This window comes from Pleurodeles waltl, chromosome 11 (assembly GCF_031143425.1).
Source record: "Pleurodeles waltl isolate 20211129_DDA chromosome 11, aPleWal1.hap1.20221129, whole genome shotgun sequence".
Lineage (NCBI taxonomy): Eukaryota > Metazoa > Chordata > Amphibia > Caudata > Salamandridae > Pleurodeles > Pleurodeles waltl.
Window position 1 is genome coordinate 151,705,311 of NC_090450.1, and position 20,953 is coordinate 151,726,263.

The window sequence follows — 20,953 nt, forward strand, 5'->3', positions numbered from 1 at the left end:
TGATACTTGTTCTCGAAATTTTGACTATGTTATGCTTTGCCCTGTACCTCTCACCAGGTGTCTTACTAAAGAGACAAGAACTATGCTATGTTATTTGCCCATATGCTAAATGTAAGAGGTGGATGAGAGTCCTCTCTGAGACTTCAGCAAGTCCTTCCTTAACCTTAATTTTGGAGCCTTGCGAGCAGAGCAGTCTTGCCAATTTTTTTAACTGACTGAGCGAGTTGCAAGAGCATTTCGGGAACCTGACCTCTGGCTTATGAAGTTTCACGTTTTGTGAAAGACCTTAGAGGCATTGTTTGGGATGTGAATATGCAATTCCTTGCTTGACAGTCACAGTCTTTTAAACTCATGCCTCTCACTCAAAGGGATCGAATGTCGCATTTAAAAGGCATCTGTGATATGATTTGGGTTGTAAATGAGTCGGGCTTCAAGATTCTGAGTCTGTGAGGAACAGTACCTTTCTGAGGACCATTCCTAGATGGAATTGCACATGCCAAGCGGTTTCCAGTCGGGTTAAGGTCCCAAAGATCCTTCTTCCTGTAATTGACGACATCTGAGTGTGGTGCAAATAGCTGCTGCTCAAAGTGACGGGCTTCTAGTGAGGCCATGTGAAGGTAAAAAGGTTTAGTGAAAGTGACGCACCATGTGGAACTCAGCAGTCGAAGTAAGTGATGTTGTAGAGATATGGGTCTTGTTTATCTTAAGGAATGTGACTGCATGCGGTTATAAACCAGGGCAGGTTATACTTGTAGTCGCCAGCATTAATGGGCAGTCAAGGGAGCAACATACTACATTGAATGGATCAAGACCCTAAAGATACCCAGAAGAATCGCTTGAATGGCCCTAGGCAAAATAAAGTTTCAATTCCCCAACTTGGAATACAAAACACGCCGTTTTAAATAGCAATTAACTAATACTAGTGGTATCTTCCTCTATATCACAGCATGAAATAGATTATAGTGTCCAATAGCTGTCAGGGCCGTGAAATAAAGAACCTATTTAAGAGATTATGACACAAATATTTTAGTCATTGCTGTTGAATACTATATTCAGCTCACTGATGTTGCTCTGGTGGTGTAGCTGTGCACAGTTGAGTTGCTGAAAAGTTACCTGTCAAGCAAAATATTACCAATGTCCTTTGACGGCTTAACTAAATGAAACTTGGAGAAGTTATTCTGCTATAATTTCATAACTACAATACAGCCTGACAGAAATATTGTGTTGTAAATATTGTTTACAAAAATATCACCTTATTAGGGGTTGTGAGAAAAGGGGTCTCTGGTTGGCTCGGGTATGCACCTAAGTCAGGCAAAACCCACCAATCTAGTCAGAGCAAGTAAGTTACACACCAAAGACAACCTGTACTCACCCTCTGGTAGATTGGTGCAGAGCAGGTAGGATTATCATCAGAGGCAACGTGTAAAGCTTTTGCACAACACACTCACACAGCAACACAATGTAAACACCACAAAAGAGACTCCACACAGAATTATAAAAATATATAGCATATCATACATAAAGTTAGACCAAAGTGACATAAATATTGTGCATACTATGCAAATACTGAAATAGTACTCATCCTGGACAATGTAAGGTTAAAGCACCATATATCTGTAAACATTTTGCATGTAATGCAGGCTAAATTAGGTACCAGAGCACATGAATCACAATATTACCATAAAACACACAGGATGCAACCCCTGCGCTCCTACTAAACTTTATACGGTACTTAGGCATTATACGTAGGTTGCAGGAGTCCTTGCGCACCTGATAGCCTTATTACAGTAATTCTGCCCAGTTCCTAACTCAGCTATATCCCTGGTGACTGGAGACCTCCGACGAGGGTTCACCCTGTAATGTGAAAGGGAAAGCAACGTAATGTAAAGGTAGACTCCCAGCTGCCCATGAACACGCAGATCAATGGGTGAGGCCTTGTGGGTACCATCTCCCAAGCAGAGTACCTTCCTTGGTACACCGAAGGCCCACATCTCTGTGGCTCTGCTGAGGGAAGGCAGGGAGATAAGGATCCAAACCGGTCTGCCCTCGCAGCAGACGCGATCGTCGTTTGCACAAAGGAAAGCTGCCGCTTTGGGCATGCAGAGGGGGCTCCGCCCAAAGGCACGCCCGCCCCTGGAGTAACCAAGCTCCTGTTGTTGCAGTGATCATACGGCAATGCACACATAGGACGTTCCTCAGTGCTGCACAAATGCCGGCAGGAGTCTCTCTTGTTCCCCTGGATAGCGCATCACAGGAATGGGGTTCTGCGGTTGGCACGCTCTGGCGGTGAGTTTGAGAGGCACAATAAAGGGGATACATCTATTTCGGAGGTAGCATTTGCTTCTCTCTACAATGGGCACTTGGCTCTAGGCAGCGCATAGTGCTGAGTTGCTCTTCCAGCCACACATCGATTAACCATGTGCTTACTCTGTGAAAGCCTGTGCTGGGCTCCTCAGTTGCTGAGTCCCGTGGCAGGGGCAGAGTGGGGTAATCTTTGTTAGCCCTGAGATTCCATGAACGGGAGGGGTAAGCCAACAAGCTCTTGGAGAACACTTGTGGGGGAACAAAGCATTTCAGGCCACCTGATCAAGGCAAAGTGCAAAAGTGGTACTCCCTCCTGCAGCCCAACAATCAGCAGGCAGCAGGCTAATACAGCCAAGCAGTCAGGAGTAATGGTGGTTCCATCTGCGTCCCCTGGTGTGTTGCTACAGAGCCTATTTTTGCAACCTGTCACATTATTTAACAACACTGAGTCCTGATGAGGGTCTGGCGGACCTCTGACTGCCACTACAGGCCGAAACGTCGACATTACCTTCTCATTTGACAAGCTGAATTGAAAGTCCATAATATTGCTTTAACTGGCACTGAAAACCAGGCAATTATTTTGCAAACTGTGTCATGAGGAGGGTTATAACCCCTTCTTGGATCAGCAGTTGGGGTTCAATCTTATGATCTAGAGGGGTTATATACAGTGTTGTTCTTTATGAAATGGACATTCGTTGGAATTGTTGTACATTTTTTGGAACTTCCTGAATCCTATTGAGTAATATATTGGATTTTAACAGTACGGAGTTGTCTTATTCATTAATTGAAGACTGGATCATATGTACGCATACTATATCTAAATAATTCCTCTGGGAGCATTTTTAAGTGAGACACTTTCAGTCAGTAAATGAGTCAGTATACTTTATTCAGCAGTTGCCATAAAAGTGCAAACCAGAATACATATTACCGATCTATAAATAATGTAGAACATGTTTAAAACTATAAAACGGTTTCTAAAAACACCATATAAACATCCGATCTAAAACCCCTAGACAAATAGCAGATAAATATACTAAACATGATTAAGAAATAACAAAAGCTCAAAAGTACAGCTATTATCTTAAATAGTAGACTTTCACTAAGATATACAAATTTAAAATACAGTAGACCTTTTCCTAATACTTAAAGAAGCTATAACAAAATCTAATACATGATGACAGGTTTGAATATCTGACAGTCTCTGGAAATATAATAAAGCTTCCTTGTAGTGGATAGGTCTAAGGTGACATAAAATCGGTAGGATAAAAGCCTTTCTGGGAGCAGCGTATAGAGGGCAAAACAGAAGAAAATGCGAGTTACTCTGATTTGACTTGGAATCACAAGGGCAGAATGGTAAATCCTTTTTCGAGAGACATGGTTCGGGGAAGGCTACCTTAAAATGAATTAGATTAAATCTAAAAAGTGTTAAAAGAGAAATTTTTCTAAAACTTGAAAACCAGGTCAAATAGGGTTTAAGGCATGGAGCAGTCACAATCCGATTATAGGGATCAAAGGATTTCAGTTTCAGGGAACTATAAAATCTCAGTTCTGAAACGTGCTCAGAATAAGTTGACTTCAAGACAGTCCTAGAATTTGTAGTTAATAAATGGGGTTCGTCAAACATATACCTGAGCCCTAGCTTCTCAATGGAGTTTCACAGAAACTTAAGCCAGGGAATCCTATTTGAATTGTCTAATTGTAGGCAATCAGAAATGCAGTCTTGAACAAGTTTTGCCGCGGTGTTTAACCAGCATCTAATCCAGAATAGTAGGGGAGCAATAGAGACCCTGTCCTCCAAAAAACGCTGACCCATTTCTTCGTGGCAGATGTTATTTGCTGTACATTTTGGAACCATCAATAATCTACGCAGGAATTTATTTTCAACGCTCTGGAGAGAGGGAATTTTGTTATAGCCCCAAACTCCTGCCCCGTATAGGACTGCTGCAGCGCACATGGAGTTATAGAGTGTTTTCATCTGTGCAGGGGGTCTGTGGCCTTAGTTTACTAGTAAAGCGAAAAATTGCTTCGTTATTCCTTGTCATCTGTTGCAGCTTGAAGTTAATATGTGTCTTCCAGGACAGGGAGGAACTCATATACAAGCCTAAATAAAAAAAATATTCACCTTATTTAAAACATGACCTCCCATAATAAATTGTTTAGACTTTGTGTTACGTGGGCCACATGTCATAACAAAAGTCTTGGAATAATTTACTTTCAGATCAAGGTTCAACATAAAATTGTAAAATAGGTCCAGAAGTCCCTGTAAACCATTTGCGGTGCGAGCAATTAAAACTGCATCATCAGCATATAATAAAACTGGGAGTGATCTCTGGCCCATCTTTGGTACATCCTTTGCATGTTTTACCAGCGAGTCATAGAGCCCATTTATGTAGATCAAAAAAAGAAAGGGCGCTAAGATTCATCCCTGTCTTAAGCCCCTTGTTGACGGAATGGGAGAGGTTCTCTGCCCATGAAATCCAGTCTGAACAGAAACCGTTAAATCTGTGTGTAGCCGTTTAATAAGCTCCAAAGGGACGTATCGCAGCCTAATGCGCCTGAGATTTGCCATAGCTTTGACCTATTAACCATATCAAAGGCACTAGTTAGATCAATAAATGCCAAATGAATGGACTCTTTTTTGACTATCACATATTTACTGAGTATCAGATGCAGATTTAAAACTTGCTCAACTGTACCTGCACCGGGTCTAAAACCAAATTGAATAGGGGATAAAATCTGGGCCTCAGTCACCCAATCTTCTAAACGGGATAAGATCACGGTTCCTAAAATCTTTGCAGTTGAATCAATAAGGGAAATTGGTCTGTAACAGGAAGGATCTTGTCTGTTTCCTTTTTTGAAAATGGGAACAATAATAGCCGATTTCCATGAGATGGGTATATTACTATTTACCGCCCTATTTAGTACATTTGTAACTAGTGGGCCCCAAAGGTCAATTTCAGATTTAAAAAGATCAGCGGGACACTTTCTAAAAGAGGCATTTCTAAAATAATAATGTATAATCCTGTATGCCAGTAAGTAGGTATTTTCATTACCATTCCAGAAATATCAAACATGACAAAGCTACTCCTTTCTGATTAGGAATTACCAGCTAAAAGGGTATAAGGGAATCCCCAATGCTAACCTATGAGGGGAGCCAGCCTCACAGTAGTGAAAAACAAAATATGCTTTTTGTTACTACTAGGACATGCAAAACATAAAAGTATATGTCCTATCTTTTACATACTAAGCAACCTGCCTAAAGGTTTTTTGATATTCTGAAGCTATACGCGCACTCGCGTTTGAGAATCGGTATCGGGAGCACTCATAATTGAAAGTCTATACTTGAAATCAGTAGATAATTATCATAACAGAAGTGTCTCTGGATACGTCTACAAGGAGTACTTAAGTTATAATACGGATTTACATACATGTATAGCCCTGACGAAGTCATTGGGAAATTCCCAGACGAAACACGTGTTGGCTGTTAATTTGGATGTGAGGTTGGAAACGGCATTGCTTACATGACGCTTTTAAAAAATATGACTGAACTTTGATTGGAGAAATCTGGACCTTGACTCTGGATCATGTAACAAGTTTGGAGTAACAGACCTGAAACTTCTCTTCTTTTAGATTTGGACATTGATATTTAATTTGAGGATATTAATATTACGTTGAAAGTCATCTTATTTTTCTCAGAAATATATGGAAAATCATTGTTTAATGTAGACTGACTCATGAGTACTATATATTTTATATTATAATGAGTGCCTCTTGTATTTAATGACACCCTGCCTACAGGGCTACCCAGTGCCTACCTTAGTTGTGAACTGTGTATAATAAAATGCCAGATCAAAGTGGCAGTAAACTGTGCATACAGGCCCTGCAGTGGGGGGCCTGAGACAGTTTTGAAAGGCTACTCCTGTGGGTGGCACAATCAGTGCTGCAAGCCCACTAGTAGCATTTAATTTCCCGGCCCTGGGTACATGGTATGCCACTTTACAAGGGGCATAAAAGTAAATCAAATATGTCAAACAAATGTTTAGAGGAGAGAGCACATGCACTTTAGTACTGATTAGTGGTGCTAAAGCGCACAGAGTCCTAAAGCCAACAAAAAGAGAGGCATTCATTTCTAGTACAAATCCTTATCTAGAAATGTTTATATATAGGGATTTGCAGCAAAACCCAAGGGGTTGTATGTAAACACACTTGTATGCTACTTTGCATTACTTTAGGCCAGTTCCCAACACCATCTTGATTTTCGTTGGAAAGTAAATGCCACCACAATGCTTTGCATTGGATTTTCGTCACTTTTGTGACAAACCTGGTGCAAAGCGTTAATAAATCAGGGCCGAGGTTCCCTTCTATTTCACTGTCTCTCTCCCCATGTCTCCATTTCTCTGTTTGAGTCTTCCTCAGTGCATTTCTGTTTCTGTCTCTGTTTCATCCCTCTGTTTACCTTCATCCCTTTGTCTGAAAGTGACAGTGCCATGCCTTCCACATTTCTCGTAGCTTCTGTTCATCATCTGTACCCTGGTTTCTATCCTTAACTGCATGCTTTTTGTTACTATGTCCCTTCCTGTTTTTTCGTTTCTTGGTTTACACATTTTTTAACCACCCCCATCAACCCTCTTCGTGTTTCAATGTTGATGTGTTGCTATTTCCCATAAAATGTCATTGTGGCTTTGTGAACCTCCCCCTCATGTCTCTCTCTGTGATTCTCTGTGTCTGACCCCTTGATCTCAGGTTTTCATTTCTCTTTGTTCCCTCTTCATCTGTCACTGACTATCACCCTATTGCTCTGTTTCTAGGTCTTTCTTTCTTTCCAATCTGTATGACTGAAGGTAAGCTCCTGTCACCCACTCCTCTGCATTCTCTGTTCCTGCGAACCCCACCTTCCTTTTTCACTGCCTTTCAGGCCGGCCACTTCCCTTTCTCCATCTCTCTGTGTGCTTGTATGCTTTCCCCCTTGTTGTGCATTTCTACCACCCAACTAGGGCTCAACATACTTCCTCTAAGTAGTGAAACGATCTGACTGGGTTCTCTGCATATTAGGGGTACCCTAAGTGATGGGTTTTAAAGATGTGGGACAGACAGAATATATCGATGTTAAAAAGGTTTGGTGAATAATCTGATCCTAGTGGACAATTTCTGTGGGGTTGGATAAGTAGAAAAGTGGCGTCATTTGCTAGATGTTATTGCACGTGAAGATTGTAATCCAGGAAGAGGGCCCTACAGACTTCAAGCATGGCCAGGCAATTGGGCAACTTGTTGTGATCAATGGCTCATACCCACTAAAGCGGTCAGAAGAATCAGAAAAAATGCATAGCCCCAGTAAGACTCTTCTACGCATGTGTTCTAGTCACACTTTCTCTTTGAGTTTGTGACCGCAGGCTTTCCACCACGTATCTGTGTCTTCATGACCATGTCTCCATATCACCCTCTTTAAACTGTCTGTTTCTTTATCTATGTGTGCCTTGGACACTCACACACACATCTCTGTGTTTCACTGGCAGACTTTGGATGTGTCTTGGCAATAGAAGCATGACCCTTGCAAACATGCACTTCACTATTTCATTGAGCCTCCAGCACTTTATTCTCTGGGTTATAGACATGACCCTCTCCCACGTGATACAAGACATCATCTGCTTAAGCTTAGAACTAACCTTATTGGGACACATATCTTATGTTAAAATATAGAATGATCTAGCTATTAAACATGTTCTGATTTGTACTTGTCTGTCAAAAAACATTGACTCCCAGGAACCTGCACATATTGAGTTCTGGTTCATGTTTAAGGCCCTTTAGAAGGTTCACCTGCAGCTGAGAATGAACAACATGTAGTATCGCCATTTTGCCTCCAATCATGGCACATGACCAGAAACAGTCATCACTTTTTGAATGAAAATGTATTTAGCAATTAGATGTTAGCTACCTTACTGTGTAACCATGTACTACTGACGCATGCAGGTGTAAGAAGTCTTTAGAAATTGTTTTTGTGCATTTGTGCATGTGCTACCTATACATGTCAATGTGAATGCACTGTGTGACATGTATTGCTGCAGACAGCTGTAGTCTATAGGCCTTGACTCACAAAGCACACTTGTTGAATGGTTGTGACTAATAGGCATATTAACATGCAGGAAGAATATGAATGAAGACTATTGGAAACAGTGTGATATAGTGGCAGTAAAGGCAATGGAAGACGGTATGTTATGGTTTGAGACATTGACGGGGGTTGTATGGTGAACAGGAGAGGGCAAACACAGGGATGAATGAATAACAGTATGAAATACTTTACACATACCTAACCACAAATCAGGTAAAGATGAGTGAGAGTCTAGTATTAAGTGCAGAATTCTAAAATGTCCATTGTCAGTCCATCAACATTCGCCCCCATCTGAAATTTACACACAGGTAAGATGGGTCTAAGACCACCACCTTCTAAGCACTGAAGAGGTCACGGGGTTGTGACTGAAGTGCTGATTTCGGTGACAGCAGGCCTTCACCTTTCCTTTTTTTTTTAATTTGTTTCTGTTGTCATTAGGACTCTGAGCAATTTACCAATGATAACCAGTGCTAAAGTGATTTTGCTCTCTACTTCAAACAAGGCAAAATTATCCTACACCTATTTGGACCATTTAATCTGCATTTATGTTCCTAGTAAATGATCCTACACATACCCAGGGCTTGTAAATTAAATTCTACTGGTGGGCTTTCAGCACTAATTGTGCTACCCACTAAAGTAGCCTTTCAAAGCATGTCCCAGGACTACCACTGCAGCCTTAAGTGCAGTTTTAAAATGCTATTATGACCTGGCAAAAACAAAATACTTTGCCAGGCCTAAACATTCCTTTTTAATACCTATAGATCACCCCTTGAGGTAGGACCTAAAGACTGATAGGACAGGGTGCAGTGTATTTTCAAGACATGTGTGCTTATATTTTACATACCCTGGCTGAGAAAAACTCCTAAACTTATTTTTCACTGTTGTAAGGCCTTTCTCTCCAATTTACTAACACTGGGTTCATTATTCCATTTATTAAGTGATAACTTTAGATTGGGAGTAGAGAGAGATATGCTGTTTCCACTCAAATGAATTGTAACTTAAACTCCTCTTTAATGGTAATTCAAAAAATGCCACTTTTAGAAATGTGTGATTTTTCTTTTTTGTTCCAGATATTTGTGCATTCTGCCAGTGTCCTGGGTCACATTGTTGTGAATGGCTCTGCTGTTGGAGGTTGTGTATTGCTTTCACACAGAAACACAAAGAGGGTTTAGGTGTGGAATGGATGGGCCATGCTGGCAGGATGACTGGGAAGGGGGTGTTACTAGCCCCACTTACACTTCAAAGTTCTTTGCCTACTGCACACATAAAGGAACATGATACTAGACCTTCCTTGCCTTTTGTAACCTCCAGACAGTTCGGAGCCTTGAGAAGGGAAGAACATTTTAGAAGCAGATGTGGAGATATAACAGGGAGACATACCCAAATGCTGGCAGTTGCTATACATATTGGACCTCCAGAGCATCGTATCAGACCACTTCTGACCTTGGAAGTTACAGAAGACTCACCCTGCTCCCATAGGACTGCCCTGCTGCTTGAAGGACTGCCTTGCTGTCTGAGAAGGAAGTGTGGACCAGCTTGCCTTTATCCCAGATTACACAGAGTGAATCTTAGGGTCAGTTGGCTGACCAACTGTGTGAGCTACAGGGACACAGCAAGCTTCAGAGGCCTTCCTGCATCTGCTCAGCTGATCTGCTACAACTGGACCTGCAACTGGATCTCCCTGACCCCTGCTGCTGGCCTCTGCTGGAATGAGTCCTGATCCCTGAGAAATGCACTCCAGCTCCTGGACTTTGGGTGGCATTAGAGAGAACTCTTCCTTGTCTAACTGAAGGTTCCATCAAATAGGGTGCGAAGCTCCGCAAGGCATGCTGCTCAGCTGAGAGCTTCATTGGAACTGATGCAGAGCAAAAAAAAGCTTGCCGCACAGCTGAGAGCTTCATCTAAACTGATCCCCAGCAAAGCCTCATCGCCCAGCGAAGAACTTCATCTGAACCAATGCAGAATGACGCAAAGGTCCACAAATCTCACCAGACAACTGACAGCTTCATCAGCACCTCACAAAGCACCACTGTGCAGACCTCACATCAAGGAGATAAGGTAGAACTCTCAGCAGGCCAAACCCAATCCTGCACTCCAGCAGATTTATCTTACTATGATTATACTACATATAATTGTAAATGTTTGTATGGGCGATTTCTACTACTGAGAACCCTTACACAAAAAAGAAACTAAATACACTCTGTATAAGTGTTACTGACAATTATGGTTCTTTTATTCCTAACATTGTCAAATAAATAATTCTCTTACATGAGCTATCAGCAAACAAAAAATATGTCCATGTGGAAAATACATTCTTTGCATAACAATGTTATTATCACTCAAAGTCCTTTGCAATGATGAATGTATCTTTTTCCAATTTGAATAGAGAAAATCACGGTTGTTCACTTGTTAGACCTGGCATCCTTGGTGTGGTTTCTCCTATCTTTTTGCCTCTGCCTGCTGTATTTTTGACTGTGTGCTGGATTTCACTTTTGCTGGTTTTGGTACTCTGGGCACTTTACCACTGCTGATCAGTGCTAAAGTACAAAGTGCTCCTTGTGTAAACTGTGATCATGATTGGTTATCCATGATTGGCATATTTGATTTACTAGTAAGCCCCTAGTATAGTGCAACATGTGTGCCCAGCGCCTGTAAATCAAATGCTACTAGTGGGCCTACAGCATTGATTGTGCCACCCACATGAGTAGCCTTGTAAACATGTCTCATACCTGCCATTGCAATGTCTGTGTGTGCAGTTTTAAACTGCCATGTTGACCTGGCAAGTGCACCGACCTGCCATGCCCAAACCGTCCCATTTAGTACATGTAAGGCGCCCCCAAGGTAGGCCCAGGTAGCCCCAAGGGTAGGGTGCAATGTATTTAAAAGATAAGACATGTATTGTGTGTTTTACATGTCCTGATAGTGAAAAACTGTCCAAGTCGGTTTTCACTATTGCAAGGCCTATCTCTTTTATAGGTTAACATGGGGATTGCCTTGAAATATCTCTCAAGTGCAATTTCCCATTTGGAGCAGACGGAGCTATGGAGTTTGGGGTCTCTGAACTCACAATTTAAAAATACATCTTTTAGTGAAGGTAGTTTTTAACCTTGGGTATGTGAAAATGCCACTTATATGAATATGGCCATTTTCTTGCTCAACCATTCTGTGCTTCTGTTGTCTGTGGAACACTTTTGGATCAAGAGGAGACTCTGACAAAGAAAAAAACTGAAGAGCTGTAAGCAGGATGTCTGCCCCTTTCCTGTGTGTGCTTTGCTGGGCTGGCCTGCAGTTGCTGTTTCTGCTTTGGAGAGGACAAAGACTGAACTTTGCTGTGTATACTGCTTGTTAAGTTTCTCTAAGGGCTTGGACTGAGCCTGTCTCCCATTAAGAAGTCTCATGGACATCAATGACTTCACCTGCCAGCCCCTGGGTTCTCTTGCTGAGGACCCTGACTTGCCATGAGGTACCCACTTCAGTTCCTCAGCCCTTAGGAACGACATCTGGGAGAAAACAAGAAGAAACAGACACATTGACTCCCAATGATTCCAAAACTGGTGCCGCTGCCTCGCTCCATGCCGCTGCCTGCACCAGAAGCTGTAGTCCCTATCTGAAGTGTGATGACCACGACAGACACTGCAGGCTTGACAACGCAACATTGTGAGTCTGGAGTGCCTTGTCACCGATCTCTGTGACACCCAACCGCGCCGCGGTGTCTGTGACCCTGTGGTGTGACCATAACACTGCAAAGTCACCCCATTGTGTCTTGACCAGCTGGACTCATTGACCCTGCCAGATTGTAAGGAACCAGCGCTTCACCACCGCCACTGCCTCACCTCCACTGCCTTTATAAGGAACCAATGCCTTACCTCCCCTATGTAGTAGTAAGGAACGGACGCGTCACCTCCTGAGCAGCATTACAGAACCAAAGCTGCACCGGATCCAGCGATGCCTTATCTCCCCAACTCCGTGCCATGACTCTGACTCTGCAATGTTTCTAAGGTTCTGAACTTGGGGTCTATGTGACTCCGTGACCAGTGCCACATTTCTTCGCAAGTGGCATTGGACTATTGGGAATGACTCCATCATGAGGCCGTGATAGCACCAGTTGGAGATATTTCTAAGCACTTTATTGAGATTTAATCTTTGAAAAATCATATCTTTGCTTGTGTATGTTGGATTTGTGTCATTTTGGTCTTGTTTTATTTGGATAAGTATTGACTATTGTTCTAAACTGGTGTGGTGTCCGTTTATAGTGTTACCACTGTGTGACTGTGTGTGTTGGAACAAATACTTAACACATTGCCTCTGAAATAAGCCTGACTGCTCGCGCCAAAGCTATCAAGGAGGTGAGCAGGGGTTATCTTAGGAGTGTGATTCCCTTACCCTGACTAGAGTGAGGGTCCCTACTTGGACCGGGTGTAAACTGACTGCCAACTAGAGACCCCATTTCTATCATCACTCAACTCTGACATTCAGTTACGAAGTGTGAATGAATCAAAAATGGTGTATGTATCCTTTGGAGTTTGTTTTATGGCACCTTATCCACCTTGATTGTTGACTTTGTTTCAGAGATACCCCACTCTCTGATAGTGTATTTGTACACTACACATATTTTATTGGATGTCTATTTCATTATTTTGCCTTTGAGCCAGTGTAGGACTTTTACATCCCCTTGATAAATGTAGCGGGAAAACCCCATTGATAATTCTTCACCTTAAGTTGCTACAGTAATTCCAGAATGAGGAATTACCTCAGTGTTCTCCGTTTTTTACTGAGAAATGGGGAATTACTGCTGAAATTAGATGTTGAGCACCAATCCCTGCAAGGTTTTTCCCACACATTCCAGGTGCTTTTCGCCACTGACATTTGACAGTTTTTCTGACAAAATGTGCATGGGGAAAAATCTGAATATATGATCTTCCCTCCAATCCTGTTTCTGCCCCAATCAGAATTACAATGGCACCTATGATGAGGGTCTTAGAGAGCAGTGCATGTCTTGAATCAACCATTACCCATGGAAAATGACTAAATTAACAGTTTTGCTCTAAAGGTAGTGTGTTCCTAAAGTCAATATTTCTTTTCTGTTTATTTGCAGCGCTCTGGAGGTGCCTTGGCCATACCAATCTGTGCATTCCAAGGGACGGTCTCACTCCACGCTCCCACTGGGAAGACCCTCTCTCTGTCAACGTATGAAGTAAGCAGAGAAGGTCAGAAAGTCAGCCCTTCCAAGAAGATTGAAGTCTATCGATCAAAGAGTGTGGGCCATGAGCCAAATATTGAGGACTCCCCAAACAAATTTCTAGACACAAATGTTAAAATCCACCTGGAAGTCCTTGAAATTTGTGACAATGAAGAGGCCATGGACACTGTGTCAATCATCAGCAATATCAGTCAGTCCTCCACCCAAGCCAGATCACCATCGCTGCGCTACTCCCGCAAGGAAAATAGATTTGTCTCCTGCGACTTAGGTGAAACAGCCTCTTATTCTCTCTTTATCCCTACCAATAACCATGAAAGTGACATCAACATATCAATCCCGGATACTGTTGAAGCTCACCGTCGTAACAGCAAAAGACAGCATCAGGACAGAGATGGGTACCAGGAAGAGATACAAGTGTTAAATAAAGCTTATAGAAAACGAGAAGAAGATGATCAGGCCAGCTGAAAGAAGCAATGTGATTTCTAAATGTGATATAAAATAGAACAAATGCATCAAAACTCAAAAATTTACTATTTGTAGAGGTATAGATATGCATTTTCTTTTTAGAGCCATTGATGTAATAAGGCTTTCACTAGGGCTTTTACGTGCAAGTATATCAACTGTATTACTGTTGATGAAACATGTCTTATAAAAGACCTCCGTTCCAACAATTATGGTTTATTGCCAGAATTTCTAACTTTTAATCATAACGCACGAATTCTTATACCTTGATTTTGAATAAGTTGGGTCAAAACAGCAAACTTCTTAGATGATCCACCTGGGTAAACTGATTACTATTAATTTAGATACAGGAAACATCTTGTTTTGCAGCACTTAGAAACAGCAGAGCTGTGCTTTTTACGCTATAGAAAGACAGTGTTAAATATTAAGCTTCTAACTTACTTTAGTCAGGAGTGCACCTGTTACATTTGAATCAAGCACAAGACTAATGGCACCACTTTACTGTGTTTGTAAAGGTGCACTTCCCAGATTGAAGAACAGAATCCCAGCATTTGTGCACACTGTTCCCAGCAGTTCATAGAATTGAGCACATCAGGTCCCGTTAATGGACAAGCCAGAGTTTAGGTAATATATATCGTGTATAGCATGACTCACACCATGCATACTAATCATGTGATAAATGATGTCATGGATACATGTTAACAACTTTGCCGGATGCAATGGTTCGCACCATACAAATTTGACCCCAACGTGTTATTGTTTGGGAACAAGTGGTTATTTTTGTTCTTCAGATAATGGGCAGATTGGATTATTACAAGCAGTGTTCACATATTACCATTCAAACTTCAAAAAATGCATTTTAACATAACTTGACTAATATCGCAAGAAATGCTGTTTGCACTCATCAATAAGCTCCTTCTTGTACACCACAGGGCAGTCTCTTAATTACATCTGTTTCCATGCAGCGTTAGAATTGGCTGCAGGGCAGGCTGGGAGCCTGTGCCTGCTGAGGGGACAGAAGAGCGACGTGACATTGCAGGTACGTTTTTTAAAAACTATTTTTATTTTTTATATTATTAATATTTTCTAACCCCCGTCCACCACTTGTAGCCCCTGTGAGCCACGACTGGAATAGCACCTAATTTGCACTGTTATTAGTGCACCTGTACAAATGCAAGCTGGAAAAAAGCTATTTTCTAATCAGAGTCCAACTTTGTAATTATTAATTGTTGCAATAGATGCACCTTGCTTTAAGATAACCTCTTTTCTATCTGCTGAACCTGGACTCTCTGCTCCTATTAAATCCAAAATACCAATTTTCTTGTGCTCAGTTTGTAAAAAGTAGTCGTAATTCACCATACAAATTACTAACTGAAAACCGAAGTTCAACATTTTCAGACAGTGGCGGCTCCTGGGGATTACTGAGGGCAGGGCGGTGCGGGGGGGAATTAATAACATTTAAAACTTTTTTTTAAACTTACCTCAGTTCTCGCACCGCTCCTCTGCTCTTCTGCTGCAAGCAGACACAGGCTCCCAGCCTGTCCTGAAAGAAGTTTCTATACATGCTGTGTGTTAATCGGAGGAAGGAGAAATCCAAGCACTTCACACACTGCCTCTCAGCATGGTTTTGGATGCCAGGTACATGGATGGACGTCCTTTCTGTCTGAAGTGTTCTGTGATTCTGTCAGTCACGTAGACAGGTGTCCACAGGCCACCTGGATCATTCTTCATAAAGAGCAGTGGATGGACTGCAGAATTCAACATGGTATGAAGGATGTCAAACTTGTCTTCCTCGTTGCCAAATGAATGCCATTTTTGTCCCTGATTTTAGCAAATGGAACTTCCACTGGGTGTTATGTCTGGATATTATGCCTGACTGTTTTCTTGTCCCTGATTTCAGAGGGAGTTTGGTCTCTTTTCATCTCCATCAAGAGCACAAGATTGGCAATAGGGTATTTTAAACTTTACCTTAAGCATGTAAGATTATGTGCATGGTGGCACCATAGCTACAGGGAGGAGTCGATTTCACCATGCAAGGAGAAAGGAGACTCAACTGACATCAGCGTCCACTTCATGACTATACTTATGCAGTAATTGAGTTACCATTGTTGGATGCAAAAATTATTGCACACAATAAAATCCACCTTCCTGGTGTTCGGAATTTATTAGGTGAGGTAATTACAACCTAATCGGAGCTTGACTCAAATATGGTGCAGAACATGCAGATTTCGGTGCTTTCGACACCAAAACCCACTTGTTCCAGTATATACTTAACATTTGTACCCCGTAAATGTCAGCAGATCTGACCTTAAATTTACGTGGGAAAATTGTGTACATGCTGTGTTTGCAGCAAAACTCACATTTTTTAAATGTAGCAACAGGATCCAATTCCCAAATTACCATGATCTATATTTAAATTAACTACAGCATACATAATCAGGTCTATGTAGAGTAGTGGGATAAAAGGACAACAAAAACAATGAATCCTATCTGGGTAGTGGCTGAGGAAATGGAAACAACCTACCACCTTCACTGGATCTTAACGAGTGGTCTCCCCTCTGGAACTTACTTAAAACCTTAATGTGTAATGTGACAAATAAACATCAAGAAACACCGCCACCTTTCTTTCCAGTTGTTCATATTCTTCATTCTCTCCCCGTATGTGCTGTACAAGCCATATAGAAGAGTCTCTCTGCTGAAGTAATTCCTGAAAGAATATGTTATGTCAGAGGGTTGTACCCGCTGACTGAGCTTCAATGCACATAATTCTGCTGAATGATCATTCATAGTGCCAATCAACAGCTCTTCTTTTGCAGAATTATGATAGGCTCATTCATTCATCAAGATCAGGCATATTCAGGAACTGTCCAAACTAGGCCCTTCCAAAACCTGTATTTAATAACTAATCCTTACGACTTGTCCACTGCCTCTGGCACCAGTTCACACTTCACACCACTGCCCAATAATGATTTTTTCCAACTCTGCTTCTACATTTGTCACTGTTTCCTACGTTTCTCTATCTTTTTTATCCCCCCTTTGCATTTCTCTTTCTTGCCCCGGGCCAAAGTCTAATAATGAAAAATAAATCCTGGTCCTCAAAAATGAGGGCCTCTGACCACCACCTACAAATGCCAGGACAAATTAAGAACTCACCAAGAAGTTTAAACTGTGCTTTCTCTTTAACAGTTCAACGCCCATGTGTACGACAATATGTTCAGCATCTGGGTTCTGTTGTGGCTGATATCAATAGAGTGAGTGTAAATTACATAGGCAAGTGAGCCCAACGTCCAGAAAATAATCCATGTTTTACAGGCCACTATTTCAGATATAGAGCAATTCTGCTAAATAGTACCACCGTCTGATAAGCGAAGTAATCATCAATGTGTGAGAATTCAAATCATTTTATAAAATGTTGGTTTCATTTGTCATGATTACAAAGCCTTCACTTTATTTTTGCAATGTATTGCTTATTGAAGCTTAGAAATGTGTATGTGATATCACTCGATTCATTGCTGTAAAACAACATTCAACACATTATTCTCATTTCAGGTAGAAGCAAAGATGATTTCAATTAGGGATTAAAACCTATTGAGATATTATTGGGCTGAGTCACAGTCATAGATTGAGAGTGTGAGCTATACAATGTGAGTTATGTCTATCCATCTGCATAGTTTACGGCTTGATGGATATTTAACTACATATCTCTACCACACGTGTAAATTATGCATACAATATTGTTTGCCATGCTCGTATGGTTCTCACATGGAAACATAACTTGTGATCATATTTCTGATCATATACCTGTATAACATATACTCTACATGTATTAGCAAATTGTGTCAGGGTTCACAGTGCAATTTTCTTGTGCAAAAGTCAGTGCCTGCCTACAAAACTTGAAGGTGATTTGAAAATCCAAGATTTTGGTCAAGAAAATGCAAAACAAAAGAAGTGTGCACCCAAAAAGTCCTTACTTTCAGAATATTCACAGACGTTTACAATGACTGTCTTGCAAACGTTTTCAATCTATCAGGCGGAAGTAGCACTGAAAGTGTGGTAAACTGTAGAGAACAACATTATTCAAGAACATTGATAGTAGAGTAGGGAAGCCTTCACATGGAAATGTATTGTGCACGTGAAGAAAAATAGAGAAAAATATCATGCTTTGGTTAATATTCACAAATATCTCAAATCTCTTCACATAAAGTTAGTGAAAAAATGAAAACATCATAAAAGTTACTCAACTATGCTTTATCCACAATTACTTCTAATTGGTCTGTGTATCAGATGGGAAATTGTAAGTTTCCCCGTTGAATGGGCATTGACAATACTTGTTTTGTCAAGTTGCCTAACTGCATTTATGGATGTTATACAAACACATTTTAACACACAGAACACACGCTTATGGAAGCATGTATGTGAAATTAGCCTAATAGCAGAAGCTTCCCCCACTTTCAGCACTACATATGCTAGATTGATGCAAGTCTAAGTGTGTTGTTCCTCTAAGTATAGGAAGTGTGGATCCATATGTTGGCGACTGTTGAAAAGGTTGCAACGTTTTGCACAATAATCAAATATGCATTTCATTTTTTTCTGAAATTCTCCTTTGTACTAAACGTTGGTGACTTGTGTGCAATACACATGCATATTCAGTGGCTGCAGCACTTTTTGAGTAAGTATGAATTTACAGTACTTGCTGCTTAATCCCCCATCTGCTATATACTTTGCAGATTTCAACAAAACAAATTGTTTGTAGCTCAAATAGATCACAAGTTACTGAAAAACAGAAGTGCCACACATGATGCTGTGGAGTGGCAGGACCCTGGCTTGTAAAGTTAATTGGTCAAATTTCAGTTTCTGATTACTATTCAGGTTGGGAACTGGTAAAACATTTGCCCAGGTAGTATTGATGCCTGTTAAAATACAAAATGGCTAAATAATACTTGCACAGAATGTGCCACATTGTGGCACATAGGGGCATATTTACAAGCCCCTAGCGCCACCTTGCGCCACATTAGTGTAATTTTCTACCTAATGTGGCCCAACAAGGCCAAAATCCTCCAGCCACATTTACAAAGTGGCGGAATGCATGCATTGCACCACTTTGTAACCCTTTGTGCTACATTATGCCTGCACCAGGCATAAAGTATGCAAAAGGGACGTTCCCCAATTAGGAGTGCAAAAAAAATGGCGCAAGGAAATCTCACAGATTTCCTTGCGTACTTTTTATACGGCACCTTTAACGCCCACTCAGAGCAGGCGTTTGAAAGGGGACCTTCATTATTTATAATGGGCCCCTATGTACTCTGCAGGAGTAGTGCCAATATTTTGGTGCTACCCCTGCAGAGTAAATCAATAGCGTCATGAAAAATGACACTATTGCCCCTTACCCTGTGCCATGCTGTGCCGTATTTTAAATAGAGCGCACAAATGAGGGCGGTATGGGGGCAGTAAATGGCGCAAGAAAAGTGGGGCTGCACACTGTGCAGCACCACTTTTCTTAAATATGCCCCATAGTTTGGTTTTCCATTCTTGCCTAATTCCAGAAGCTCTGCACAAATGGCATGTGTATTACATTTATAATTCACGTTCTTTCATCATAGGTAACTATACTTGGTAAGTTATTTAAGAAACCTAAAAACAAATAAACTAGAATTCAAATTATTAATGGTTAAATCTCGAAACTATAACAGATTGTTTGTAACTTTCACAGTTATAAAAAGACAGTTTGCATCTCTATTTCAAAGTTGTTAACCAAACAATCTCTCTTTGAGCTGCCGCTTGGCGTCAGGGGTTGTCTCCGAAAACATTTGCACAGTGGACAATTTCAAAACAACGGAAAAAAATGCTGAAAGTGTTTCTTTGTGTGCCAGAGCAGACTGCAAAATAGCTCAAGTCAAAAGTATCGACGTGTATTCGTAGCCTAAATATACTGCAGTTCCATGCTAAAAATGCTTATTTATTTCAACAATTGTCTGTGTTTTGTTTACTTATTCACCTGTAAACGATTTCGCACAATTAGAATTCTTTGCAATCTGTATTGCAAGTATGAATCCATATATTTCAAAGTATGTACAAGAAGATATTTTTTATCGACAGTGTATAAACCCGACACATTTAGGTAACCTTTTTGGAACTAAGTTATGGCATAGCTTGAGCTCCAATATAGTGCATATGTATCAAAAATATATGGAGATATCGATGTACATAGTGAATGAGGTTAAGGCCACAAGTATTCTGAAGTCACTGAAGAAAATGACCGACTATTCGAGACTATTAATTTTGAAACTCCATGAACCGGAAGTAAAACGCTTTCAAGTAATTTATACGAGTAAATAAAGCTGTAGATGCCAGAGGGATGTTTTCTTAGAAGCCAGCAAGGTTGAAATGAATGATATAGAAAGACTTTATGCTCGTGGAAATGCGCCTCTCATCTGATAATAGAAGGACACGAGCTGGCTCTGCTGGGCATGAAAAAATGTCGAATTGTGAAGCCTTAGCCGGGCCTTTCAAGCAAGGAATGTTCTGTTGGTATATAATCCACAACAATAAAATACAAAGAAAGATCTTATTTTTGTGTCATGCTCATTAAATGCTTGAGTGGTTTTGGCTCTCATTCTTCGTAATTTCAAAGAAAAAAACGGTTGATGCACTTCAAGGAATTGAAAGGTGAGGCTGCAAGGACGAGGGAATAAGGGGGAGTTGGGTAGGCGGAAGCTACGCGTCGCGCGCGTATGCGTTAAAACATTCTTTTGCCTACGCATTTCTGCAGAATAGATAATGAGACGGAATTACAAGAATTGCTGAACAGGGGTCTTTGTTAGCTAAAATGTAATGCTGGTTTTCTTCCTGTAGAATTTACAGTAACTGCAACTGAGGTTTGG

The 20,953-nt window shown here is 41.0% G+C and overlaps 1 protein-coding gene across 1 annotated transcript in view; it reads left to right on the forward strand.

Moving 5' to 3' along the window:
• GPR149 (G protein-coupled receptor 149) overlaps positions 1-20,623 on the forward strand; it is a 517,693-nt gene extending 497,070 nt beyond the window's left edge. Inside the window, exon 4 of the mRNA XM_069213318.1 lies at positions 13,506-20,623. Within this exon, the coding sequence (XP_069069419.1) occupies positions 13,506-14,075 (570 nt within the window). The 3' untranslated portion in view covers positions 14,076-20,623. The remainder of the gene's footprint in view (positions 1-13,505) is intronic.
• Positions 20,624-20,953: the final 330 nt, after the last annotated feature.